The sequence below is a fragment of the Fusarium sambucinum genome, chromosome I (assembly GCF_050947815.1).
Source record: "Fusarium sambucinum isolate potato_lamoka chromosome I, whole genome shotgun sequence".
Lineage (NCBI taxonomy): Eukaryota > Fungi > Ascomycota > Sordariomycetes > Hypocreales > Nectriaceae > Fusarium > Fusarium sambucinum.
In genome coordinates this window covers 4,628,810-4,656,440 of record NC_139294.1, presented here as the reverse complement: position 1 = coordinate 4,656,440, position 27,631 = coordinate 4,628,810, and the positions used below count along the sequence as shown (strand labels likewise).

The window sequence follows — 27,631 nt, the reverse complement described above, 5'->3', positions numbered from 1 at the left end:
CTGCCACTATTAAGGTCACTCATCTTTTTGTTATGCTTATCCTTAAGCGGGCCATTAGAAAAATGCGAAACCTTGAATGAATTCTCGACTGATTATTTTATTCCAGTGTTCTAAGAGTCGTGAAATTTGCGACCAAACTGGTTTCATTTGGTACAGCCGTCTTGCATCCTGAGGAAGACATACACATTCAAAATCTGGAGTTGGAGGAGGTACATCGTGGGCTGAAGGGCCTTAGTAGGCGACCAGAACGGACGTCTATTAAATATCCACATCACTTGCTACAGAGGGCAATATCGTTGCCACATGGGTCAGTTTAAAAATATGTTTTACCATCCAAAGCCTATCTCTCGTAGGTGCTAAGTAAGTGTGTTAATCAAGTGGCCAACTCTTAGGTCTTAGGATAAGCTTAGAAACACTGAACAGGTAAACCCTCTATAGAAACAAAATCGAAGTTGGGGTTTCGTTGACTCATCGATCCTGATTCATTGAGATATACCCGCTCTGGCCTTTTGCTGCATCTTGCGAAGCTCCATTGCTACAAAGACAACAAGTGATACCCCTACAACCAGGCCAATAACCAGAAGCATGATATCGACGGGTACTGGGTTGCCATTAAAGGTCTGGTGAAAGAGAATATCGAGGCCAGACTGTGAAAAGTTGAGCAGGCCAGAGAGGCAGATGATGAGACCGTACACGGTTCCAAAGGTTCGGAAACCAAACACCTTGGCACTGTAGTCAGACACTGCAGTGTAGTAAAACGGACGGTATAGAACGAAGAGGATAATTCCAGTGTATGCTGCCCACTCAAAAGGCAATACGCCCAGAATACCAATGAGCGTTCCGCATGCCACAAGAGCTGACAGCACAAGAACAGTGCTGACATGGTCAAGAGCTGTCCCAATGAAAGGAATCGCAAAGATCCCCCCGGCTGGGAGGGCCACATCAAAGAAGGTATTGACCCTGACTGCGCGTTCACGGTCGCCAAAAATAGCCTCGTACTGTGGTCGGATGGTAGCGACAAAGAAGTTGATTCGTGTCATCTGCACAACAGTGAAAAGACAGATGAGTATAAACCAAGGAGACCTAATCTGCTCGATGACAGTACAGTCATGAAGAACTCCCCATACTCCCGAAGCAACATGTTTTCGTTCACTGGCTTCAACTTGGTCATCGCCCTTGGCTGATCCCAAGAGGTTCTCGATGTCGTGTACCACGGCTTCGCGCCGCTCTCTTTCCTCACGACGCTCATCGCGTAGCAGGGCCGTATGCTCGTCAATTTCCTGCTGCGTGCTTGTAGTTGAGTGGATAATGATATCATCATCCGCCTCAGCGGCTTGGTCGACAAGTTCTCCAACCGTCTTGTAAGATTGGCCTGGCATGATTAGAATCTGGCTGACGAAGATTAATATCGGGACAACTAAATAAAAGAGGAAGAAGCGGTGCAAAGTAAAGGCCCCATTAGTGGCGTTATATATAAGACGGTAAACAAGAAACAGTGCGCTTGAGGAGTCGAATGCGCCGGTCAAAAGTGCTAGGATTAGTCCAGAGTGTCGCGGGAAAGCGTTTGAGAGCTGGAACGACGAAATATAGGTGAATGGACCTCCAAGTGCCAAAAACAGATAACCTGGTAGAAGTCCATCGAACGGTAGGGACTGGGCATGAGCCATGAGTAATGCGCCTGTGGTCAAAAAGAGGCATCCTAACAACCCACAGACACGAGGACCATAGTTATCAAGGATCACTCCTACAGGCAGAGCGGCAACATTCGTAAAAACGGCGGCGACTGTGAACATCAGGTTCAGTCTGATCTCAACGCACGTGTTATGCGGATCGTCAGAAATGGCGCCTACATGACTTGTCGAGCGTTGGTGGATGGCAGCCTTGCAGATATCAGAATATGCGCCTTCGAGCTTGAGGACGGGTTTGATAGCAGCATAGCCGAAAACTATTCGGTATCAGTCAATCACTTTGAAAATTCGTTTCCAAGACTGAGAAGGTCAGTACTGACCTATGCCTGCTGCAAAGAGACAGTGTACAACAGCAGCAGCAATCTGGACTGGGCTTACACGTTAGCGCTCAATGTATTACTATCATTTAAGTGGCAACTTACGCAATCTCTTCCATGAAGGGACCTCGAAAGCACCAACAGTCTCAGCAGGCTGGTCATCCGGCCTCAACGATGCAGTCTCAAAGTCCTGCGGTACAGGATTAAATGTCAACCGCCGAACCCTCAGACTCGCATCGCTGCCCCTTCTCTCAATAGAAGCCCCATGATGGCCAGGTGGAGCCGTCAGCGTCTCGATGCTTTGGACTCGGTTCAGCGACATTTTCTCGATCTTAAATGTCGGAAGTTTGAAAGAACCGTAGATGAAGAGAGAAAACTCCAGCGGGCAGCTCCAAGTCAACGCCGAGAAAGAAAGGCTTGGACTGTGTATTTAAAAGGACACCGGGTAAAACTTGTGTGGGGTCGATGACGATAGAGGCATGGGATCATGATGCGCTACCAGATGGCAGGCTGCAGTAACGCTTCTTTAGCGGCACCGTCAACTTAGCTGCCTATCTTTTATCATTGCCTGGTGATATCCAGTGACTTGTTTTGTCACTAACAAATACGACGCTGAGCTGCAGCCAAGCCCTGTACATCCAATATCTCCATGTTGAGCCTCCCCTCTACTGTTATTACCGTCTGCACCTTTCAGCCGCATCTGCTCTCTTTCCTCTGCTCGTTTTTATTGTCTCAACAACCCAGAGCTGTTGATTGATACGAGACACAAATTCCACTGCCTAGGTAGGTGTTAAGCCAACAACAGCTCAACAGCGAATTGCTATGCCAGAACCATCAGACACCAGCCGTACCGATGATACCGATGATACCACCCTTCATCTATTTAGGACGACAGTGAAGAGGGATTGGTTCGATTGAGGGTCACATGCAGCAATAACAATGCAAGATGCTCAATGTTGGTTGGCAGCCCGAGTTTAACTAGCGGGTATGTTGTACTTGCAGCACGGCAGAGCCGGCTAAAACAAGCTATCGGCAATGGCGTCTGGGGATAACAATTCACATAATGGAACGGCAAAAGCCTATCCTAACCGGCGACAACCACATGTATCAAGTGTAACTCAATTATTTCATGGACATGAGCAGCAAAGGCAACAGAATATTTCAATTACCCATATCAGAAAGACACAATACACTATCCAATCCAAATACATTACATAGACAAGCTAAACTCTAAGAGCGGCATCTATTCCAGGACCCAACGGCGTCAACCACTTGATATCGTTGATGCTCCGAGAGATTCTCACACCGCCCTCTCTTCGGGGTATAAAACGCCGCGCGGGCTCCTCCCAATGCAAAAGTTGATCGCAATCGCTGGCTATACTCGTTCGTCGCCACACAATGATTCAAGGCATAGTCGGTTCGTGACAAGTGCACTATACAAGACACAATCCAAAATGCAATGTATAAGTACGTGCTGACATATGCAATAAATCGCAAAAAACAAGTAAGGCTGGCAAAAGACCCAACATCAATTGGACAACCAAGATCGGTTATCGAATTAAATATCGGTCCTTTTCGTTATCCAGACAGCACCTAAAATATTTTAACCAGCTCAAAAAGGGGGAGCCTCGCTCGTGCGAGCAGCGGGATACTCCGCTACTCGGGCTCGTTCGTGACCTGCAGCCGAAAGGCCCTGAGCTCTGCCACCCAGAATATTGACAAAGAAGTTCCAAAACGCACATCCTACTCGATAAGTAAAAATTACTTTTGTTTAGAAGTATCGGATAACAGCCTTGCCACCCTTGGGGATGGTGGTCTATAAAATTGGTCAGTATATAGCTCGTTTCGATTTGAGAGTATAACTTACAGTGCAGCCAGATCCGCCCTCGCTCCACTTTCCATTAACGTAAGAGCACTTAGTGTTAACATCTCCCTTGATCTCAATGTTGAAATCGAGTAAGGCAGTGCTAGTAGGCAGGTTCTGGAAGATAGAGATGTAGGTGTTGCCGTCGGCAGCTTGGCCGACACCGAGGACAACAGGAGACCAGTTACCAGCGTCCTTGCCCTTGGGGCTGTCCCAGACACAAGCATCCTCAATGCTGTAGCCCTTCTTGTTGACATAGTACTGAGCAGAGGTGCCAGAGCCATCCCAGACATAGTACTTGTCTTGGGCAGGGTTGCAGATGTTGACGGAGCTACCAGCGCTGGCAAGAGCGGGGATGACCATGTTCTCAGTTCCGGGGTAATCAGTTCGGCAAGTGACGACATCCTCGTCGAGGTCGTTCTGGATGGAGACACCACCGACACCAGCATCACAAAGAGTGTCGAAGTCCTCACGGGTCAGCTCGAGCTTGCCGTTCTCGTTACAGTAAAGACCACCAACAGACTCCTTATCGGCACCCTGAGCAGAGGGCCATTGGGTCTTTTGGTAACCAGCAGGGCAGGCGTAAGAGCACATAGCTCCAGGAGTGCAGCCCTCGCCCTTGATAGCGGTGGCAATCTTGAAAATGCTGGTAGATGAGAGGGTAAAGTCGGGAACATATTGGATACCAGACCAGCCACCGAGCTCGAGCCAGTCAAGAGCAACAGCGCCGTACTCGGAGGGGAAGGTGTCGCAGTCAACCTCGCCGCTCTTGAACTTCTTGTCGACACCGGCGCCAGTGCCGGTGAAACCAGAGGTGGAGCCACCAGTCTTAGGCTTCTCAGTCTTAGGCTTCTCAGTCTTGGGCTTGGTGGGCTTGACGACGGCGGGAGCAGAGTAGGTAGGCTCAGCAACGGCGGTAGAAGCCTCGACAGTCTTGGATTCGTAGAATTGGGCGCCGACCTCCTTCTTGGGCTGTGTAGACTGCTCAGGTTGAGCAGCAGGGGTCTGAGGAGCAACGGGAGCGTCGTAGGTTGGGTTAGACTCGCCAACAATGACGAGGTTACCTCCGTTCAGACCGGCCTTGGCGGCGTCGATGTCAATTTCCTTACCAGCAAGCTCGTAGACAGTCTCAGTGGCACCGACAACATACTCGGTGATAACATCGGGGCTGCGCTTCTCGACCTTGGATCCAGCGTGACGACGAGCGTGCATGTGCTGGTGGTTGTGGTGCTGGGCGGTGGCGCCGGCGGCAAGCGTGGCCGCAAGGGTGTAAGTGATGAGGTTCTTCATGGTAACGGTATATGGCGTGGTGATGCAACTATAATATCTAGGATCTTGATTAGCTTTCTAAGTTTCAACAACGGGTATAGTAATTGCAATGCGTCGTCGAGTTCCCACAGCCAGGTCGAAACAAATGCGCCCTATTTTGACTGCCAAGCGGACGAGGAGACCTAGTTGTTAGGGGTATGAATGCCGTTGTTGATTTGATTTGCTTTGCTATTGTTCTTTGCGTGTCTGTGCCTCTTCTCTGGTAAATCATTGGTGATAACCAGCCGTCGTCCGTCAAGTTGGTTGTTTTTCTGACGCTTGTTCACCGACATTTCTCGTTTCTGGGTGGTTCTCATGTTTGGTTTCGTTCATTCTTTTCACGTCTGTCCTTATTCTCGTCTCCGTCCTTCTGGTATCACGTTCCTTGATCGACCGCGGTTGCCCATGGGAAATTGACGACTCCTTCTGATTTGAAGATAAACACTAACCTTTTTCTGAAGAATGACTTGAAATCAAGATCAAATCCGTCGATTAAAGTGAGCGACTGCTGTAAAAGCGAACGTGGTGAGGCAAAAAGGCCAGAAACACAAAAACAATTGTATAAATGAGTGTGGAAGAGAGTGAGTAAAGATGAAACTCTCAGTTGGCAGGTAAAGAGCGCACGAGGAAATCAAAAGGAACAATGCGCCTGGGGTCAACGGAGACGAAAGGGGATAAGAATGAACAGAGGCCCAGAGTCTTGATGGGGACCAGGGACTGGGGGAGAAGGGGGCAGACTAAGGTAAGGTAAGGAGCAGGGGGTGATTAAGTCCAAGTCCCAAGAGAAACTAAAGCAAGGATCCAGAAGAGATTGCCATCCATGAACCCGAAAAAGCCAGGTCATGTCGGGACGTCCATTGTCATGAATGCGCACCCGGTCAAACAAACATTAAGGCCTGGGATGCAAACAGACGCTCTGAGGTATCGAGGAGTAAGACATGATACCAAGTGAGAATACCAGAAAGAGTAGCATGTTCCTCGATTAGGCTAGCATCAGTTCCAGCGTCGGTACGGATACTCTGTACGTTGGGGTCATGGTTTTTCTTGGCTCAGTCAAGGGAGTTTCTATTTACAGAGTTGTCCAGGCAGTCGAGGGTGACCGTCTTTCCATGTCCAGGGGAGGCCTACGAATATCCAGGGGAAATAGGTTAGGTTGTGAAGACGCCAGACCAGACTACCAGACCAACGACAGTTCAGGGGTACCTGACGAGATTGATGCGAGGCTACTGTTATGGAAATTCATGCTAAGCCATCTATTGGTGCTAGTGGCCGCTAAATTTACGACTTCCCAGTACAGGGAGATTACCTGTCTAGCACTTGCTATGATTGGATGGAATGACTTGACCAAGGTCCATCTCTGTACTCCCTGGACCCTCGTTAACCAACATGAACATGTCGGATGTTCCATCCTGGGCAGATTTCGGTTGGACAAAGCTTCCATCTCAAAGACTCAATTTCAGGAACCAGGCGCAGTCAAAACACACCTGCCAAAACAAGTCACCTCAACTACCTTCCTGCCAAAAGATCACACACAACCTTAAAAAGACAAAGGAAGTAGGGATCAATGCATAGAAACCTGCCTTGCTTATTACGGGATCGACAGTTGTTTCCTAACTATTACCCGCGCATAGAAAAATGCAGCTTATTCGGTTAGTATTCAGTACGTACATGTTTCTCACTCTCGCTTTCTTGCACCTGAGACGATATCAAGATTTTCCAAGACAATTGTTCCTGTCGGTGATAACCAGTCTCTTTTTTGGTTCCTTGGCCCGTCGCTGGTTGCATGCGCCTTACGTACCACTCATGGCTGAGCACATACAGAGTATTGAAGGCTTTGTTTGTTCGTGTGTGGAGGTGAATACATTGTCATTTGCATCAGCTCATTTGCCTGGCATCGTTATCGTCCAGTCGTCGTCATGTCATAAATTGCGATGAGCAGATCCCCGTCTTTCGAACTCTTTTAGATCATCTAACTTCTAGCTCTGGACATGATGAGATTAGTCCCTGGCTAAAAGGGATCTATTACTATTATGGCTTGCGACGACGACGACGACGACGACGCAGTCTATACCGCTACTCTCTCATCTCTATCACAGTAACCGGCCCTTTGAACAAATAAAATCACACGATACGGCGCTTCGTACAGCAGTGGGGGTGCTACGTACCACGCATCAGACACAGGCCCCCCCTTTCCACTGTCTAAGCGCGGATTGTTAGATGCTTGGCTTCCAGCCAGTTTAAAACTGGCGCGTCTTGGCCAGTAACTTATGCTCAGTTGGTAGTCTTTCGTGCCATCCGATCGAACGCTGGCCAGATCTGATCTGCTGTACATCACGGGTAAAATGAAAACTCGTAGCTATCGACGGGTTTTAAGAAGAGTCTCACATCAACAAGTCCCTGTTGCTTACAATTTTCGTTTTCATCACGGACACAGAGACAAATATCGCAGGGAAGTACATCCATCAGGTACTAGGCCGTGATATTGATACAAGCCAACCTTGGCAAGCTACGGAGTTTCAACTTACGCCAATTCTGCCTATTATACGGATACATCACGCTTCATTCATCTGGGTTCTTCAGGGGAACTCACATTAGCGAAAACCCTGAGCTGCATTTGCTTCCGGATATTAGCTCGCTACTGATTTACAGTATTATACAGCACAGCTGCGCTACCTTGTTGTGGTTAGCTCCAATGAACACAGAGTTCTTCTGGCTGGTTGTTAGCCGTTTCAAGCTCAAAAGGAAAAGAAAAGCCAATCATAGTAGCGAATTGTCCCAATAGACTCATCTCGATTGATAGCCGCGAACAATAAGCATGATCTTCGTTTTAGTACAGAGTACATACGATCTACGGATACCTACCTCCTATTGCCGTTGACAATACCGCTTCCATTGTTCCAATTGGCGATTGTTTAATGAGGCTCGATGATAAGCTCAAACATCCATTGTTCTGATTCAGATTCATATCCGTAATAGTCTCATGACGCGTACTCGCTCGTTCACGATCAACCGCATTCCTGGCTTCTGATCAGAAGCTTCTATTCTGCCCCCACTCCAGACATAACATCAAGGCCGGCTGACATTACTGTTTCTTATCCATGATATAACTACGTGGTTAGCTCAGTCACAATAGTTGAACGCGAGGACGCTGACCTCGTCACTCATGTCTTGATTGTTGATCTCTTGCCGCCAGGTGGGTTGATTCATATTTGTCTCTCCTAACTCTTCCAAAGCTGAAGCTCTAAAGATCATCTCCATTGTCGTTATGCATTGTTGTTGCCGCCGTTGCTGTTTTTTTTTTTGCTTCTTTGTCCTTTACGCCAGTGGTACCATCTTTCGACAGTCACACAAACCTCGGTCATGCGGCTACAGCGCTATAGACAAGCACGATGCTTTGTTCAACAATGTCTAGCGAACACAGCAAGTTATTCATCTGCGGTTCTCCTTTCCCTTCTCCCCACTTTTCCTACATACTCCCTTACATTGACTGTATTCCGTTGTTATCATGCCACGATCCGCCGGATTGATATTTTCGACTCGGTAGCACACGCCAGCTCTTTTGAATAGGTTACCTGTGGTTGATTTGACCGCCGCCACGTTGTTTCGTTTTGTCGCAGTAATTATCACTTAGTAGGAAGTTAATGCCATGCCGCGTGGACTAAGAATACAAGACCATAGCGTACGCGGAAATAGCCATACGATGCAATCAATCGCTTCATTTTCCATGTTCAACATGAATAGCATCGCCGGACTATGCGCCTGTCAATATTCACATAGTAGGACCATCCCTTGATAGGTTGGCCAGTATTGTTCAGCGGACGCAAGGTTGGCAATCTGGGGGTACAAAGCATATCTGATATTGTTTTCAATGTTGCAAGTTTACGTTTATCCAAAGGGGTCATTCCTGCTACGAGACGTTACTCTAACGCAAAGTGATGATCAATATCGAGGCATATTCTGGTCATGGGACGGGTCGATGTTTTTCAGCCGTTTTTTTTTCCCAATATACCGGGATAGAGAGGGGTGGTCTCGTCAATTTGCTTTTTCACACATTGTCAATTTCTTTGTTTGCCTCGGAGCAATGCGGACAGATCACTGTCTGCACGTAACAGTCAGTCCTGCATGTTTTCTGGCGATTGAATTGTCAGAGATAAATCATAATCGATCCAGGCCCTGCCTAGTTATGCGATAAGTTTGTAGTACGAGAACGAATGTTTTGTTTAACTGTTGGACCGTCCGAGTTTACTTTCGGAATGGCATCAAACATACATACCCTATACACGTACTTCCCGAAAGTGACGAAATGCTGACAACCCGATCCAGCTATATTCAATTCCCTAGGTTTATACTCTGAAGCGAACACAAACAACTTGCATGTCTTAACTACTCTTCATGTTTCTTGTCGCTCAGTAACACATGTACAAGTTGTCAGGAATCGCCAATGATATGGCTTACTAGCGCCAACCAAATGGAAGTACGAATTATTCAACGAATTATCTCAGTCAACTGACAACACAAGCTCTCATCTTAGATAGATGGACAACTAATAAAATGGAGAAACAGCCACAAAGACTGATACGAATCAGATGGCAGAATGTGATACGTCTAGCCAGTTTGTGGATGGCGCAATGGTGTTTCAACTAAGACAACCTGCAGTAACTGCCGGCTAGGACAACGGCTCTACTAAAGAAGAAAGGGAGAAGGAGAAGAACAATGTGAGCCATATACATAGATTAGGCGGTCCCATGCCTTGGAGTGGAACGATTGGAATGGGTTTTGTTCCCAGATGCCACACATATGCGGCCCGGACGATTCAGATTCGTACTCAATGGAATGAACACTCAGGGCCAGACTCGTGTCCCACCAGCATTACGATGAAATCAGTCACTGAACTTGATCTAAGTGCCAAACTATCATGGATCGAGTCACAAACTGACTCGACGCGGCCGACATAGACTAGACCGCCGCGATGTGGATGTGATAGCATGAATGATAGTTGCCACATGCTTCGCACAATGGCTAATACTTATACTGTACTGCTTTAACCCCGAAAGAAAAGGCATCAACTAAAACCTTGAAGAAGTAAATTAAGAGATTGAAGAGCACAGTGGCAGTCGATTTAGCGATCCCAAAAAATCTGCACGATGATTCACAATACACAAAGTAAAGACAACTCGGTGAAACAGGGGCGAATATAGAGAATACATAAACTACTACATGTTCCTTGTTTATAGTAAGTAGTACATGATAGCTGTGAACGCTTTAGTTCATTACCCTGTAGCTATTATAAAAAACGCCACGGCAATTTGGAAAACTTGATAGGCTGATCTTCATATCTTTGACAGCTGAAGTGAAGAGGACAATCCAATAAATCGTTGCCTTGTTTACACAGGTGATGCGGTGCGTTCAATGCAAATGGCATCACGAGGCTGGCTGATGTGGGCATACATATTTTCCCTTTCTTGTACAAGAAGAACAAGAAGAAGGTCTCAAAGGCAACAATAAAAGCAAAAGCAAACTGGCGTGCAGATTCAATGTAGGCACGCAGATCAGTGGATGCCCAGACCAAAGTGTCGGGCCTGCCTGTATCCGTATACTACTGTACTGAACATAAATGTGGTCAACGAACTGTAGGCACACATCCCTCGTTCCCGCTGGTAAGCGTTTGGCAAGACAAACAAACATTGACGAGATTACCGGCCAACAAGTTTGATATTCAAATTGCGAATTGTCGGAGAGAAGAAGAGGAGGAAGCTCCAGGAGGTGTGACAAGCGCCAGGCGAATACAGTCGTTTCCGGTGAACCGAACCTCCCTAAGCCCAATGTCTCACAGCCACAGCAACAAGTGGGCGGGATTGTTGTGATCACTGTGACGTTGACGGTGAAAATGGCGCTAGAGCCTCGAGAATTGGGGAAATGCTGGTAAGATCAGCGCATAATTTGAAGCCTTCCCGAGGCATATTGGACTTGGCTATGGATACTGACTGACTTGCTGCTTGACATGAGGCGGCTTGTTACGAAACGATCGCGATGATGATGATGATGATGAGAGGAAGGGAATAGAATCTATGATTCGATCGAGAACCTGATACGTGAGCACTCTGTACAAGAGTGGCGCACAACGTGGCGTATCTCGATCCGAAAAAAAAGCTTTGATATCTAGAGACTTCCAAGTTTTGTCATTCATCAGCCTCTTGAACACGAGCTGTGAAGGTCGTCTGGAAGAACAGAAAAGGCATCAGTGACGACGGAAGTGGCGGAGCAGGGGGGCAGGGCCTAGGTAGCTGCTAGGATCAGCCACACCATTATTCAATAAACAAACCAACCAGTGATAGAAACTCCTAGTCTTTCACACACACCCTAGACACCAGAGCTAAGCATCACCGGGGGTGCCACAATGCTAACGGGTCGTCCGTCGGGTTCATGGATCTGAGGCCCCATTTCTAATGCTTGAGTGCACCGCCACCTCTCGACTCACCTGAGGGAAGTTAAACCAGGATTGGTTCAGCTGTGTTGCCCCTGGTCCTGAACAGGTCTCAAAGAAGACCTGTGGCCGTGGCTCAGGATGCCAAGTAGACTAATCGCTACGTATTTGTACGTATGTAGAGAATGTGTATGAGCCATCAGCTGGGGCGCATCAATAGACTGGAATAGCCGTAATGGTTCATCTGGCTCACTGGTGTTGGGTTCTGAAAGTCCGAGGAAATAGTTGAACTAATGGCTGTTGATATGAGAAAACCGAGTACTAGCTCTGCTGTAATTTCGAGCCGTAGTACTCATGTCTTCCCGCTGGCGAACAGTCGAATGCTATTATAGGTAGCATGGGTGATGGGCAAGCCTTTAACATCCTCCAGTAATACCTATTCCCTTTTCTGTTTCTACCGTTCGGGTTCACTCGATCCGCCTCTCAATCTACGATAGAGCAGTGACATGCTGCCTCGTCGTGGAACCTGTTTACCTTGTCATTCTACAGGACCCTAAGGTAGTCATCGGGTCATCCGAGAGCTATATGTACTCTTCAACAAAGTACCGACATGCCCATGCTGACCTGTGAGGAGGCTAGAACAGAGCACCCATCGTCATTTCCACCATGGTGGGAGAGGAGGAGGGCCTGTATTAACTTCTCGACCCTCCTCCCGTTTCCCGTCCATCCCTTGCGGAGACATGTTAATGATGCTCCCCCAGTCTGCCCTATGAGAATGACACTTCAAAACCCAACTTCGACGAAGCCAGTCAGACAAGCAAGAGATATTGGTTGTGGGAGTGCGAAGGGCTCGCCGATTAAGACATCTCCGATGATGGACCTGTAGGATCGTGATGGCCCGCGGGATGCACAGCGAAACAGCCTGTTGATAGACCAAAGACAAAGCTCCCTTGGCTGGCAGACCATTTCAATGTTTCCTCAAAAGCCCAGACCTGTAGGGAACAACGGTACCTGACGTCAAAGTACCGTGAAACAAAAATCAGTCATTTCCAGTTAGACCTCTCCCCAGCACGTTTCTAGCCCGTCACTTCATACCAGAAACGTAATCGCATCTCCCCACTTCTGTCCGTTTTTGCCCTCACTGCTTCTTTCTTTGGGCTGTGAACGTGTGGTTGTCTTCTCTTCCGTTCCCAACCAGGCATGCACTTTTACTGCCTCTTAATATCAGTGGCTGTCGCGTCACTAATGTTTTTTGCTAGTTTCTCGGAACGTAATCCTGGTCACAAATCCGTACCATGGATGCTGATATCTGTTTCGTCGCCATACTGATATTATAAAGTTATATGTTTCAGGTTGTTGGTTTACTTTCGTAAAAAGCCTGCTGGTTATCAGCCGGTAACTTTTGTTCCAATTAATCTTGAGAGCTGGCAGCTTTAATGAACAAGTATCTACTACGTACCTGCTTTGTACATACCAACAGCTCCTTGATAGGTGGCAGGGTGTTATTTGCCTACCAGGTTTCTGGCACGATCCCACCTGAGAGACAGTGGAGGACAGGCCTTGTTGGAAGGAACCAGCCCGGCAGCTGTCAACAATCCACTGACACACGCCCACTCACACTTCCGCTACTGCTCTTTCCCTCTTACGTACCCCACTCGCTCATACTCTTTACGCAGCGAGCCAATCATATAATGCCATCACCCACTTGCCCACTTTCAGAGGCCCTCACTATCGCCCATCGCTCATCTTCGCCTCGCCTTGTTCACTTACCTCCCTCTACGTCTACGTCTGTCTACCTTGCACCAACTCTCCTCCGGTACTACATCGTCATTACCGTCGACCATCCTCACGGTTCAATTTACTGTGTACTTTTCCCCTTTCAAATTAACTTAAACTGTTGCTTCTGCACGCTACAGCCGGTTTGTCGAGCCTCAATTCTGTCTCCTGCATTCCTCGCCTAAGCCACTCACTGCCCACTGCGTAAACCGTCCAGCCCACCCAGTGCTTGCTTTGCTGCCTCACTCGCCTCTCTGACCTTTCAACCCGGGGGAAAAAATATCAGCTCTCGCCACGTTCTCCAGCCACACATTAATCTATCACGCCCCGATATGTGCCTTTGACCCAAGGCTGTTGCGACGACGAAACCTCGAAATTGATCGCATGTTGGATCCGGTTCACTTTTGACTTTTCCAATTACCTGGCTCATAGTTGCCTCTATGGCATCGGACGCCTCCGCCTTTACCGCGATCGATCCCCCGCCCTCAACGCGCACAGAGGCGACCCCTCCTATCATCCCTTCAGACGACGCAGCTATCAGGCTACTCAAGCGGCCTCGCTCACCGTCTCCTTCATCGCCGCGCTCGCTCGCCGCGCAGTCCCAGGGTCTGTTGGGTCTTGGGTCACCTGCCAAGTCCGCCCGCCTGGCTCTCGCGTCCAGCCTTTCCCCGACGCCTTTGACTGCAGCGGCTGCCCTTGAGGACGAGCGCCGACGACGCGAGGTCGACGAAAACGACGACGGGACACGAGGCCCAGCGCCCACAAGCGACAACCCTGGTCACAGGGTTTTAACTTCACTCATGTCTGGAGGTGTTCAGGCTATGAGCCGCCCTGTTGACGCGCCTCAACTAGCGCCAACTGCAGCTATGGACCCATCTCTAAAGGCATCAAATCCCGTGTCGCTGGCGCAAACCGCGACAAGTCAGGTTGAAGAGCATGGAGCGACGAGTCCACAAAGCACGAACAGTCTGGTCGGTGTGCCTGTCACAGAGAGCCCGACCCCAATGGACGTGGACGCGACCAAAGTTGATCCTCACCAACAACAGCATCAACAATCATCGCAACAAGTAGTCGGACAGGAAGAGAGACACCAGCCTGGATCACTGTCGTACCCCGGCTCTCTTCAGGCTACTGCAAATCTGGCAGAAACTCCAACTAGAGGCATGAGCTTCCCAATGCCCACACCCGGTCAGACGTCTCCTACCTCATCAGGTTCCAAGAAGCACAAATGCCCCTACTGCAACACCGAGTTTACGCGCCATCACAATCTTAAGAGCCATTTGTTGACACACAGCCAAGAAAAACCTTATGTTTGCACCGAATGCCAAATGCGCTTCCGCCGTCTTCATGACTTAAAGCGGCACGGTAAATTACACACTGGCGAGAAGCCTCATGTCTGCCCTAAGTGCGATCGAAAGTTTGCTCGTGGCGATGCTCTTGCTCGTCATTCTAAAGGGGCTGGTGGCTGTGCTGGACGGCGATCCAGCATGGGTAGCTTTGTCGACGACAATGATTTGGAGAACAGTATCGCTGAAGCTGAGGACTCAGCTATGTCTGGACTCGCATATGATAATGCTGAAGAAGAAGAGTTGAGACGTCAAAGCCTGCCGAGCATCACGGCCCAGCATGTTGCCGGAGCGCAAGCTGATGGCTACGGCGCGCATGCTCGAACTTATCCACCTCCGGGCCCCCGACCCGGAACTGGGGGTCTGTATCCCCCCAATGTCAACCAAAATCAGACGAACTCCAACTCGTCGCAGCCTGTCGCTAACAATATTGCCGGGCACAACGCCAACGCTGGGATCTCGTCAGTTGCGGCGGCAAATGCGAACATGTATTCCCAGACTGGTATAACAGAAAGTCCTAAACCTTTGAGCCCTGGAGTGCAGGGGCATGAAGTCAACAACTTGGCGCGTCAACGTTCACCCAGCCTAACTCAGCAGCTGCAACAAGCACAGTTTGGACGCCGGGCATCGGATTTACAATCGCCACACAACTCTCAGTCTCGGCCGAAACTTCCTGGACTCTCGCACCCCGAATTCGCTGCCCCCAGCTCGACTGGATTCTCTCATACGCGGAGTGGGAGCGGCGCACAGTCTACCAACGAAAGCGGAAACATGTTTGCTCAAAGTGATCCCAGTGTGTGGGCATATGTTCAGACGTTGGAAGAGAAGATTAAGGCGCTCACAGACAAGGTTTCGACTCTGGACCATGTGGTTGCAGACCTGAAACAACAGATTGAAACGCGCGACGCAGCGGCAGCGGCTGTCGCCAAAGTGTAGGGGGGCAAGCGCTATTGCATCTGTCGTTGCAAAGCAAAGTATACTGAGACGACCTTTACATTATTGTTTTTTACCTTGGGAAGTGTTTGGCACGGTGCTCAAGGAGGCGTTTATGGGTCATGGGAGCATGCTTTCTTTCTTTTTTTCCTCCGTTATTGTCTGTCTCTGTGGATGGTAGGGACCTCCACGCCAAAAGAAAGGGTACGGGACTGTTACGACCGGCTTGTGGACTTTTTTCCACCCTCTTCCGTGTATCATATGTTATTGCCTGCCTGTTGAGATAGCGTGCCCCATGGCAGCTGGAACCGTTCGTCTACCAATATAGGTGGGAGGAGTTGTGCAAAGTGAAGACCTTTGTATATAGATAATCTATCTGGTTTAAGGCCACGGAACAGTGCGGAGTGCACACTGCAAGTTGTTGAATAGAATATGTAGATTGGGTTGATTACCTGTGCTGCTATTTGACGCGTTCGGTATTGGTTTTGAAGAAGTGAGTCTTTTCCTAAGCTACCAGGTACCTACCCGTCGATGCCGAGGCTCAACTGGAATTTGGAGTTTCAGTGAGTACTAGACTGGGTAAGGTAGTACTGTCAGTCCATAATAAGAGTGGACATACACTGTGTAAGATACCAGTATGCAAGCGGAGCTCCCGTCTCGTCTGGGTGATGGAACGAACTGCCTACGGCCCCCCCCCCTGACCAGCACATAATAATGGAAGATGGAAGCTTCTGATTTCACGTGTCAAATCACTAAGATACTAATGGCACTGCCTATGGTACGACGTCATCATTAATAGCTTAGCTTTTGCATAACACAACGCGAAGGCGGCCCAGGTCCACCAAAGATGAGAACATGGCGTTTAAAGCCTGTGTCATTGTCGCCGATTCAAGACTCTTCTTTTGATTTTGCCCTTTCCTCGTCTCGTCATTCTCTTTCATTATACCAATCTGTGACGTGGCTGTGTGTATGGCCATCCACTTTTCACCTAACCCTCAATCTATACCTTCTCTGACTTTATTTTCTTCTCGACCCTCCATATCGGGATATTTCTTTTATCTTGACGCTGTGCTGTAACAGGGAAGCTAGTCACTCTGGTTACTGTACGTTGCGCATCATGTCGAACCCCCTAGTCGACGATGGTATTCCCACCCTGAATGGTAAGTCCGGTTCATTGCCCTCCAGGTGGATTATAGATCATGAGCCTGGCCATCGGTCGACAGTGGCGCGAACGCAGTGCCTAAAGCTTCAACAATTGCTTGCATAAAAAATTGCTAATGATTCAAAGGCGTGCACCCTTCTGAGTCAAATGAAAAGGTGACGACAATTCCCAACCCGGAAAACGACCAGCCGGCTACGTCGGAGCAATCGCAATTGCAGGATGTGGTTAATGGGGACGTACGTATCAATTATTGCCAGCTAGGTGCCTATTGGATTATACAAACTGACAATTCGGTTGTAGAATAGCCAGGGACGACCTCAGATGCCGGACCGTGATTTTGATTCCAGCATCTCTACCAGCAATGCCGACTTTGATGATCTGATGGCCTCAACTAATGGGACGTCTAATGGTAAACCTAATGGAGTCCACGAGGGAAACGCCAATGGTTCGGCAAAAAGCTATGCCGCAGTCGCTGCTGAGGGAGATCAAAATGATGGCAAAAGCCAAGATACAGACGATCTTGATAAAAGTTACGCCGATGTTGTTGCAAACCGAGACGCGAAAGACAACAGAGGAATCGATGATTGGACTTACCCCAAGCTGCCCATTACCGCCCAGTCCAAGAACCTCAAAACTGCGAGCTGGCGCGCTGGAGGAATCCGCTTCGCGCCTCTACGAGTGCCCATGAGGCGACGGTCACAGACAGCAGCAGTCTTGTTTCATTGCATGTCCATTGCCACATTTGTTTCGGCCTTTTGGCTGATTTGCGCCAACCCACTTGCCTGGCCTATTATTATCCCTTACCTAATTCATCTTGCTCTATCAACTACTGGTACTAATGGAAACTTGACGTACCGCTCAGAATGGGTTCGAAACATGAAGCTGTGGAAGCTTTTTGCTGGATACTTCCCCATGAAGCTGCACAAAACGCACGACCTGCCTACCGATAGGAAGTACATTTTCGGATACCACCCCCATGGTATCATTTCCCATGGTGCATTTGCCGCTTTCGGTACTAATGCCCTTGGGTTCCGTGAGCTCTTTCCTGGCATCACAAACACATTACTCACTCTCGACTCCAACTTCCGCCTCCCCTTCTATCGTGACTATATCATGCTTCTTGGTCTGCAGTCAGTCTCGAAGGAGTCGATCTGGAATCTCCTTTCCAAGGGTGGACCTAAGAACGATGGCCAAGGCCGTGCGGTTACCATCGTTGTTGGAGGTGCCCGCGAGTCGCTCGAAGCTCAACCAGGCAGCCTTCGTTTGATCCTCAAAAGTCGTAAGGGGTTCGTCAAGATGGCCCTTCGAACTGGAGCCGACCTTGTTCCTGTTATCGGATTTGGCGAGAACGACCTTTACGACCAATTGAGCCCGAAGACGCACCCAATCGTTCACCGGATCCAAATGATACTTCTCAAGGTCTTCAAGTTTACTGTTCCGGCTCTCCATGGCCGTGGTGTGCTGAATTATGATGTTGGTCTTATGCCATACCGCCGGCCAGTCAACATTGTGATGGGTCGACCCATTCGGGTTGACAAGGCTCATGGACCCCAGCCATCTCAAAAGGATATTGACGAGCTGCATGAACGTTATGTCCAAGAGGTTGAGAATTTGTGGGAAACATACAAGGATCAGTTTTCAGCTGAGCGTAAGACTGAAATGGAGATTATTGCCTAATTTTACTATGTACTTATTGGAAAAGTTCTGGATTAGTTTTATTTATTTAGGTGGAGTATGGTTTCAGCTGTGGGCAACGAACAGCAAGATACGGCTTACAGCTGAGCAGATTGGCTTCGTGCATCAGCTTTCTAATCTCATTTATTTCTGGCCCAAGCTAATAGTAACCTTGCGACTTGAATTACTTGACATCCATGTTTTACAACCGGTATGCGCTACTTCTAAGTTATATCCACCTAGAATAGGAGGTAGGTAGTAGGTACGCATCATAATGAGGCACTTACTGACCTGTCTACTCTAGCAGGCATGGATCTTGTTGTAGTCGTAGTAGGCAGGATATTAATTCAGTGCACGTGACCTCGCGCGGCAATTTCAGGGAGGAAGCGCGTTGATCGCGTCACACAGTACAAGATGATTCTACTCTTCTAAGCATATATCTTTTCCCAAGACAACCCTCGTACAGTTTTTCGCCAGAGACATCGAGTTAACGATGCCACGTACTTCCCTGCGCAATAAGCAGGCAGTTAATTACAACGAAGACCACAACGACGACAAGATGCCCCAGACGAAAGTCGCAGCCCGGGCTATTGCGACTGCCAGTAAGATTGTTGAGAAAGCCAATGGAGTAGCCTCAAAAGCTGTCCCCGCAAAGACTATCACGAAGCGGAAGGCTGAGCCTGAAGCTGAGCTGGAGATTGTAGCTCCAGTAGTGAAGGCGGCCAAGAAACGCAAAACCAAGGCCAAAGATGAAGATGCGACACCCCTGGCAGGTCGAACCGCTATTTCCACGCTCAAGCCTGCTATGCATATCGGTGCTCACGTTAGTGCTGCAGGAGGTACATACACTTTGAGCTCTGCACTTCGTTCCCTTTACTAACATTTGTTCTCTAGGAGTCCAGAATTCTGTCACGAATGCCATACACATTGGCGCAAATGCTTTCGCTCTTTTCCTAAAATCCCAGCGAAAATGGGCAAACCCACCTCTCGATCCCGAAGCAAAGAATCAGTTCATCTCGCTGTGTAAAGACCACAGCTACAGCGCAAATGAGCACGCTCTTCCCCACGGCTCATACCTAGTCAACTTGGCGCAAGCGGACGAAGATAAAGCGAATCAAGCTTATACATCCTTTGTTGATGATCTTCAGCGCTGTGAACAGTTAGGCATTCGTCTGTACAACTTCCATCCAGGTTCGACAGGAGGCGATGCAAGACCTGCAGCCATCGGACGAATCGCGGCACAGCTCAATAAATCTCACAAGGCAACCAAGACGGTAGTCACGGTTCTCGAGAATATGGCCGGTAGTGGCAATGTCATTGGGTCAACGTGGGAGGATCTCAGGGACATCATTGACCTGGTTGAAGATAAGTCAAGAGTGGGCGTCTGCATTGATACATGCCACGCGTTCGCAGCAGGGCATGATCTGAGAACACCAGAAGCGTTCAAGAAAACCGTTGACTCCTTCAACGAGATCGTCGGCCACAAGTACCTCAAAGCCTTTCACCGTACGTCTTTATTCCCTTTGCTCTATTGGACTACAAACTGACAAATTCTAGTCAACGACAGCAAAGCCCCATTCAACTCCAACAGAGATCTCCACGCTAATATTGGCACGGGTTTTCTTGGGCTCCGTGCTTTCCACAGTATCATGAACCACGCACCTTTCGCCGGCATGCCCATGGTTCTCGAAACGCCCATCGATCGTCCCGGCTCCGATGGAAAGTCCGTCGAGGACAAAAAAGTTTGGGCCGATGAGATCAAGCTTCTAGAACGTCTTGTTGGCATGGATGCTGAGAGCGACGAGTTCAAGGAGCTCGAGAAAGAGTTGCAATCTAAAGGCGAGTCAGAGCGCAACAAGATACAGGATCAGGTTGATCGCAAAATGGCAAAGAATTCCAAGGACTCTAAGAAGGGGACGAAGAAAGGTGGTAAGAAGAAGAAGAAGGACGAGTCGGATGATGAGAGCGAGTAGAGGTCGAACTCAGACATAGTGAGGATCATATATCATATTATAATGGGACTAGTAGCGTAATAGTTGGTTTGTGGCCGTACAGTAAAATGTATCATAGTCGTGTCTTGGAATCTCTCGGTATAGTGACCTAACCAAATATCTAGGCAAATTTCAAGATTATCACTGGACTCACCTAAGCTTCCCTTGTCCAGAATGCGGCCAACTTGAACCTGCGATTTGTGATTGATATGTTACATGGTTCATATTGATATAAACTATGATTATAAGACTGATCCGGATCTAAAGTCCTCTTCATCAAAGGGGTATTGCTCATCATGCATCTCTCAAAACAAAGGAAGTTCAAAACACGAAGACAATGCGCGCCAAGACAACCAACGCCTCCCTCTACCGATATCCAACGCTAGATCACGAAACGACAGCAAACAACCAAGCCGCTACGCTCACTTGCGATTCTTGCCAAAGGCAGCCTCAAGCTTACCCATAGTGCTCTTGAGGCCAACGCCCTTCTCGCAGTTGGCTTCTAGCCACGTCTCCATCCTTTCTCTAACACTCCTCATGGATTTCAGCACGGGCATCTTGCCGCCCTCCTCCCCGCCAGCTGCTGCCGCCGCTACTGGATTGAGCAGAACCTCGAAGCAATCTGACCAAAGATCAGTCTGCCAGTAGCGTTTGAGACTCTCACGAATCTTGTAGCGTCGAGACTTGCCAAGTCCGCCTTGATCACAACGCATAGTTTCGATGTATTTGCCAAAGAGAAGTGTGTGGATCGTACCCGCTAGACCATGGTAGTCAATCTGCCATGTCCAGGGTCGGCCTTCTCGCATTTCGGCGCAGTCTTGTGCGCTAGTCTTCCAGTCTGCAATGAACTCAACCTCAGGTACAAAGGCACGCATGTCAATACCGCGGCCGAAATCAATGAGCACAACGCCACGAGACGACCACCCACCGTTTCCGTCGGCCTTCCACTGACTTGTCAGAGATCCCTCGTCCTTCAGTGCATCCAAGCGGAGGAGACAATTGTCAGCTTTGAGATCTCCATGCAAAACACTCTGGGAGTGTAGAGATTCAACAGTCCGTAGAAGCTCGATGGTGAAGAACATGGCCAGCTGCTCGTCCATAATTGCAGATGGCTCAGCTCGGAAGAAGTTGACGACATCTAGGAGGGTGCCATGAGGATGATACGGTAAGAAAAGGAATGCTTCATCTTGGTAGAGGTGCATTTCGTGCGCATGAGATAAAGAAGCAGAAGCACGATGCTGAGGGCCCAAGCGAGTATGAGCCAGACGCATCATGTGGAACTCCCACGGTGTAGGGGGGTTCTCCATCTTGAGAGCCTCAATCTCACATCGATGGTTGGTGGCGAAAGCGCCTTTGCCCATCACAGGGATGGCGTTCTCATCATGTTCATCGGTTTGTGGAGCGGAGTTCTCAACAAGGTAGACAGGGGCAAAAGCTCCAGCCCCCAGCTCCTTTTTGATCGTGTAAGTAGACTGGGTATCAGGGAACTCGATCATTACAGGGGCTGTCATAGGCCCCATTTTATCGCCAGTCTTGTTGGCCTTGGCCAGAGCCTTAGCGAATCTGCGGATTTCGCCTCCTCTTTCGTATTTCTCACTTCGATGATCATAAAACCCAGAGTATGAGCTCAGTGGGGGCAGCATTTTGGCAATGATCTCCGAGCGAACCGCCTCATCCACGGGGTTGCACTGCGGTTCCCTAATAATAGGTCCCTTAGGTGTGAAAAACTTGGAAGGGATTGACTTTCCCAGGGGACCAGCAGACTTTGGAGCCAAAGGTGCGGATATCTTCGGCGCCGCGATGGCACCGTTGATTATCTCTCGAATAGGACTGCTGAGAGGTTCCAAATCCGAGCTCTCCTCATCCTCTTCGTCAATAGTCATGGAACTTTCTCTCTTACAAGGAGTCTTGTACTGGTGGCGCTCCATTGTCACGTCGAGGGATACTTCGGTCCTTTCCGTGATAGGGGTCATAAAGGGTAGCCGATTATTAGCCACCTCAGCCGGATCCCTATATGGCCGCGTGGGAGGTTCATAATCTTCAGGGGGGATTGGGACGAATGTTGTTCGAGGCTGAGGAGGAAAGTCCTCCAAAACAGGCGTTTCAACATCTCCTTCGTCTTCATCTTGTTCGTCTCCGTTCTGTGATTGGTCATACACGTTGTCAAGAGCTTCATTTGACTCCTGTTCATGTTCTGTCGCAGTGGTGTCAACCAGGCCAGATGCCTGAGTATCTCCGTCCTCGTTTCCTTCTACATCAAGGCTGGGAATGTGTTTTTGGGTTGTAAAGTCCGACCATTCGCTGAGGCTTTTCGCGTCTTCATCATTATCGTGGTCACCAGTGTCACTGGCTTCAATCTGCCTCGTGGTTTCAGTGCTCTCTGCATCACTCGTGTAGTTATCATCACTCTCGTAGTCGTCTTCGCAGGCGCTCTCTTCTTCCTCCTGACCAGTAGGCTTTAGAGGTGCGTTGAAGATATCGTAGATATCGTCAGTGGCAGCTTTAGTATGAAGTGTCATTGTAGGCTCAGAGGTGTTCTTCTTCTTGAGCTTTGGCCTGGAGGGTGAATCAAGCTTTGCCTTGACTATTGAATTGTTAGGCTATCTTATGGTGGTGATTGTATGAGCCGACTTACTGATTTGAGTTTCGTTGACTTCCATCATCTTTTTCTTCTTACTACCCCGTGCTGCTCGAGGCTGATCAATGGCCCTGCCGTTCTCGTCATATTGTACATTGTTTCTATGGATTGGTAGCTTGGTGGATGAGTCCTGATGGATAACGAGTTTATCCATAGGGTCCGGGTAAATCATCAACTTGTCACCAGAGTCTTTGTGAATCTTGTCAACAGCATCTTGATGAATCATCAGCTTTTCTCCCACACCGTTGCTAATTTCTTCAATTTCAAGAGGCACAGGAGATTGAGGGACTATGTTCTGGTCAAATGTCTCGTCCTCCCAGGAAGGGTCGAGCCAGCCCCGGTTGGCAGCAATGATCTCCTCGAAGCTGAGTTCAGTGCCTATCTCTTCAGGGGTTGGATAAACAGCTGCAAGGTCAACAAAAACACGCTCTTTCTTCCCGGTTTGTGGATGAAGGGAGATTTGATGCTTTGACGGAACAACAACGATATTCTGTATTTGCGAAAGAGACTATTCAACCATGACCAACCATAACCATAATTAGTCCTATGACCATCAACACGTGGACGAGTTAGGGGAAAGAGGATCAACTTACCGCATCCCTGAACACCGACATCTTGGGGGCAGCACTCTTCTTTCCACCAGCGTGTAGCGTCTCTCCAGCCCAAGGTCTAGCCTCTATAGTGTTTTCTTTCTTTCGGTCCGCTAGTGAACCGATGCTATCCCAGCCCTTTGATCCAGCGCCCATCGATGACATGGCAGAGGGTTGAGCATCGGCGTCAGAGAAGATCGCCATTTTAGCCTTTGTAGGTTTTGCTGCCCCACCACTTGATGTCCGTTGTGCTTGGGGGTCTGCCTCACGAGCAGCAGCAAAAGGGTCGACTTTGGAAGCAAGTGCTGGCCGCATAGCAGGCAGTGCTGGAGATGAGGGTTCGTTCATAAGATCTGGCTGCTGCGCAACACGTTGCTCGAATTCTTGGAATTTGCGCATGAGGCGTGGCACAGGCCGAGCTTCACGCTCGATGCCCAACTTGTAGACCTCTTCGGCTTGTGCCCATCGACCGGCACCCTCGAGCCAGGCAGCATACTCCTCATAGAAGAGGGCAAGCGACTCTCCTATTCCATGACGTGACAGGAACATATATGTCTCGCGTGGGGTTTCAGAGAAGAAGTGGATGTAGTGAACCCAGAGTTTGAGATATCGAGGATCGTTTTTGTATTGTGCTGAGCCGATGAAAGTCTTTGTTGCGCGCTCAAGCAGAGTGTGAAGTTGTGACTCTGGCGTTGCTTGTGCCGAGGGGTAGGCATCTAATGTCCATCGCACATAACGTTCGAAAACGTCGAGGGGATCGTCTGACTCGGCAATATTTTCAATTTCCTGCTCGAATTCGGCGCGAATACAGTCGTTGACATTGCGTGTATCCGAAGGGGTAGGTGTCGATTGCTTGTGTAGTGGTGATGGAGAGTAAAGCTGGGCGAGTTTCTTTGCTGAACGACCGCCAGGCAAAGACTGAATGTTTTCTTTCTGACCTTCAATCAAGTCGAAGTCGACGAGGTCTCCTGAGCTTGACATTGTGGGTTAGTATATCCTCAAGAGAGGTGTTCGTCTGCGTCAAGCACTCTCGAAATCGGTGTGATTGTTGTTGAAGGGTTAACGATTTAAGTGGGATGGCCGCATAATGTTGATTAACGATGCGCCAATGAGCTTGTTGCTGTGGAAACAGCCACATCTGGCAGCCACAACAGAGTATCCATCGAACGGTTCAAGAGCGTTTCAAACTACATTGGTTTCTAGGTACTTTTACAGTTAGGGTCACATGGAGAACAAGGTCCATCATCATTAAAGCCGCACGAAGAAGAACAACACATTAAACTTCAATCAAAGTTTCATTAATTGATCAGTTGGCTTTTACTATTTTTTGCCTCTATTACTTTCAATTTGCCATCCTGGTATATGGTCTCACGCGTCCTGGCTGAAGACCTAAAGGCATCATAATCATCACAAGGCTTTTGTTCCACACACCCGGTAACCATCATTTACAGGTTAACAGACTTGCGGAAGTCCTTACCAGGGTAGATAGCCTGGTCACCGAGCTCCTCCTCAATGCGGAGGATCTGGTTGAGCTTGGCGAGACGCTCAGATCGGGCAGGAGCACCAGTCTTGATCTCACCAGCACGGAGACCGACAGCAATGTCGGCGATGGTGACATCCTCGGTCTCACCGGATCGGTGAGAGACCATGACACCCCAGCCGTCGGCGTAAGAGTCCTTGGCAGCCTGGATGGACTCGGTCAGAGTACCAATCTGGTTGACCTTGAGAAGGAGAGCGTTGCAAGACTTGAGCTCAATAGCCTTCTTGATGCGGAGGGGGTTGGTGACAGTCAGGTCATCACCGACGACCTGGATGTCCTGGGTCTTGGAGAAGTAGCTCCAAGCCTCCCAGTCGTCCTCAGCGAAGGGGTCCTCAATAGAGACGATGGGGTACTTCTTGCAGAGCTCAGAGTACATGTTGGCGAGCTCCTCGTAGGTGATCCACTTGGTAGGATCGGACTCGGGGTTCTTGAAGTCAAGATCGTACTTCTTCTCGGACTCCTTGTAGAACTCGCTGGAGGCAACGTCCATGGCAATCTTCATCTGGCCGGTGTAACCAGCCTGCTCAATGGCATCGGTGATGAGCTCAAGAGCCTCCTCGGCAGTCTGGATATCCGGGGCAACACCACCCTCGTCACCGACGTTGCCGGCGGACTGGCCGTATCGCTTCTTGGCCAGACCCTTAAGAGCCTGGTAGACCTCAGCACCCTGGCGGAGAGCCTCAGTGAAGGTAGGAGCGTCACTGTACTCAAGTTAGTAATGTATTCTCGGGATTGGAGAGTCTAGACACGTACGTGGGGACAATCATGAACTCCTGGAAGGCAAGGCGGCCACCAGCGTGGGAACCACCGTTGAGGACGTTCATGAAGGGAACGGGGAGGACGTAGGGCTTCTTGGTTCCGGCGAGATCGGAGACGTGAGCGTACAGAGGGACGCCCTGTGACGATGTTAGCGTAATGATACAGAACATAAACGGAACGGTTCATATCTGCAGCTTACCTTCTCAGCGGCACCGGCCTTGGCGACGGCCAGAGAAACACCAAGGATGGCGTTGGCACCAAGCTTGGTCTTGTTGGTGGTACCATCGAGCTCGTTGAGGAAAGCATCAACAGCAGACTGGTCCTTGACATCGAGGTTCTTCTCAATCAGAGCGGGAGCAATGATGGTGTTGACGTTCTCGACAGCCTTGGTGACACCCTTGCCATTCCACTTGGACTTGTCGCCATCTCGGAGCTCGCAAGCCTCGTGCTGGCCTATATTATTATAAACTTAGCTAATGCATACGGAGGGTGGGTAGGTAAGATCGTGACGAACCGGTAGAGGCGCCGGAGGGAACGATGGCACGGTGGAGGCCAGTCTCGGTGACGACGTCGACCTCGACGGTGGGGTTTCCACGGGAGTCGTAGACGGAGCGGGCGAAGACCTTCTTGATAGCCATGTTGACTTTATGTTATGTTTCTAAGTGAGTTGTTGGATCAGTGTTTGCCTTTAGGGATAAAAGGTGAAGGATGAAGGTGAAAGAGAAAGAAAAAGAGGAGAAGGAAAAGAGGAAGAAATTATATAGCAGTCAGGGCGTAGAAGGTTCTACCGATGGGACGGCCGGCGCTTCAACGGGCAGTCAAGGTAGGTACATGTACCTAAGACAGGTAGCAACCACGCCTGATGAGCTGAGCAGTGCGCGTCACCCGGTAATGAAGGTGGAATATGCCTCAACAGTGCCCAGCGGCTGGCTGGTTGTTGTTGCTCATCACAACCAAAACCAAAACCAACCCAAGCCAAATTGAACCAGCTCCTAGGAATTTTTGATGGGGGTTTTCTTCCAATCGGTGAGGGAGGGGTGGTTTAAGGTGGAGGAGGGGTTGGAGGGGGAGGGGGAGCTCAACCTAAGCTGAGGGTAGGTACTAAGGTGGTCTGCTCTACTGTATTGTTCTATCGATTGCTAGGTAGGTAGACATGGATACTTGAAATAAAGATGAGGGGCATTGATAATAGCTGTGACTGTTTTATCATGCATGATTGAAGCTCACCTTAGGTAAAGTGTTTATGTATTAGACACAATTGGAGCCAGCAGAAACCAGTCTGGTAGGCAAGTAAAGGATGTGATGAGAGAAGATGGCGATGGATGGAATGAAGATGGAAGAGAAGAGGGAGAAAAAGACGAGCTATAGGAAGGGGAAAGCAGAGTGTTTATGAATGGTTCCTAGAAGCAAGAGGAAATCTGTCGATCAGGACTGAGAAAAGTTGAAGCCAATCCCTACCACTTCTTTCTGGCCCAGTCAACGGCCGACACGAGAAAAACTGCCTGCCTCCTATACCTGTCGCCCTCACATTCCTCATGTCTCTCACCAAAATTTACCTACAAGGTGGGGCATTGATTGACGTTGGAGGGGTGAAAATGATCTCACATCTCACCCTTGGTCA

The 27,631-nt window shown here is 49.1% G+C and overlaps 7 protein-coding genes across 7 annotated transcripts; 3 read left to right on the top strand and 4 right to left on the bottom strand.

The window, feature by feature from the left end:
* Window positions 1–482: 482 nt before the first annotated feature.
* FSST1_004216 (major facilitator superfamily domain-containing protein) lies at window positions 483–2,327 on the bottom strand (the record flags this gene model as incomplete). Its single annotated transcript, XM_083230371.1, has 3 exons — window positions 483–1,945; window positions 2,009–2,056; window positions 2,111–2,327. The coding sequence occupies 3 exons, from the start codon at window positions 2,325–2,327 to the stop codon at window positions 483–485; spliced, it is 1,728 nt and encodes a 575-aa protein (XP_083087646.1).
* Window positions 2,328–3,776: 1,449 nt separating this feature from the next.
* FSST1_004215 (uncharacterized protein) lies at window positions 3,777–5,159 on the bottom strand (the record flags this gene model as incomplete). The annotated part of the gene is made up of 2 exons (XM_083230370.1): window positions 3,777–3,821; window positions 3,873–5,159. 2 exons carry the CDS (start codon window positions 5,157–5,159, stop codon window positions 3,777–3,779), a joined length of 1,332 nt encoding a protein of 443 aa, XP_083087645.1.
* Window positions 5,160–13,817: 8,658 nt separating this feature from the next.
* On the top strand, window positions 13,818–15,659 carry FSST1_004214 (C2H2-type zinc finger protein; the record flags this gene model as incomplete). Its single annotated transcript, XM_083230369.1, has 1 exon — window positions 13,818–15,659. The coding sequence occupies one exon, from the start codon at window positions 13,818–13,820 to the stop codon at window positions 15,657–15,659; it is 1,842 nt and encodes a 613-aa protein (XP_083087644.1).
* Window positions 15,660–16,773: 1,114 nt separating this feature from the next.
* FSST1_004213 (diacylglycerol O-acyltransferase) lies at window positions 16,774–18,495 on the top strand (the record flags this gene model as incomplete). The annotated part of the gene is made up of 3 exons (XM_083230368.1): window positions 16,774–16,816; window positions 16,945–17,054; window positions 17,119–18,495. 3 exons carry the CDS (start codon window positions 16,774–16,776, stop codon window positions 18,493–18,495), a joined length of 1,530 nt encoding a protein of 509 aa, XP_083087643.1.
* A 490-nt stretch (window positions 18,496–18,985) lies between these two features.
* On the top strand, window positions 18,986–20,465 carry FSST1_004212 (DNA-(apurinic or apyrimidinic site) lyase APN1; the record flags this gene model as incomplete). Its single annotated transcript, XM_083230367.1, has 3 exons — window positions 18,986–19,331; window positions 19,387–19,998; window positions 20,050–20,465. 3 exons carry the CDS (start codon window positions 18,986–18,988, stop codon window positions 20,463–20,465), a joined length of 1,374 nt encoding a protein of 457 aa, XP_083087642.1.
* A 440-nt stretch (window positions 20,466–20,905) lies between these two features.
* Window positions 20,906–24,692, bottom strand: FSST1_004211 (Mad3/BUB1 homology region 1-domain-containing protein; the record flags this gene model as incomplete). The annotated part of the gene is made up of 3 exons (XM_083230366.1): window positions 20,906–23,067; window positions 23,119–23,629; window positions 23,715–24,692. The coding sequence occupies 3 exons, from the start codon at window positions 24,690–24,692 to the stop codon at window positions 20,906–20,908; spliced, it is 3,651 nt and encodes a 1,216-aa protein (XP_083087641.1).
* Window positions 24,693–25,156: 464 nt separating this feature from the next.
* FSST1_004210 (enolase acuN) lies at window positions 25,157–26,648 on the bottom strand (the record flags this gene model as incomplete). The annotated part of the gene is made up of 4 exons (XM_083230363.1): window positions 25,157–25,952; window positions 26,005–26,147; window positions 26,210–26,463; window positions 26,525–26,648. The coding sequence occupies 4 exons, from the start codon at window positions 26,646–26,648 to the stop codon at window positions 25,157–25,159; spliced, it is 1,317 nt and encodes a 438-aa protein (XP_083087640.1).
* Window positions 26,649–27,631: the final 983 nt, after the last annotated feature.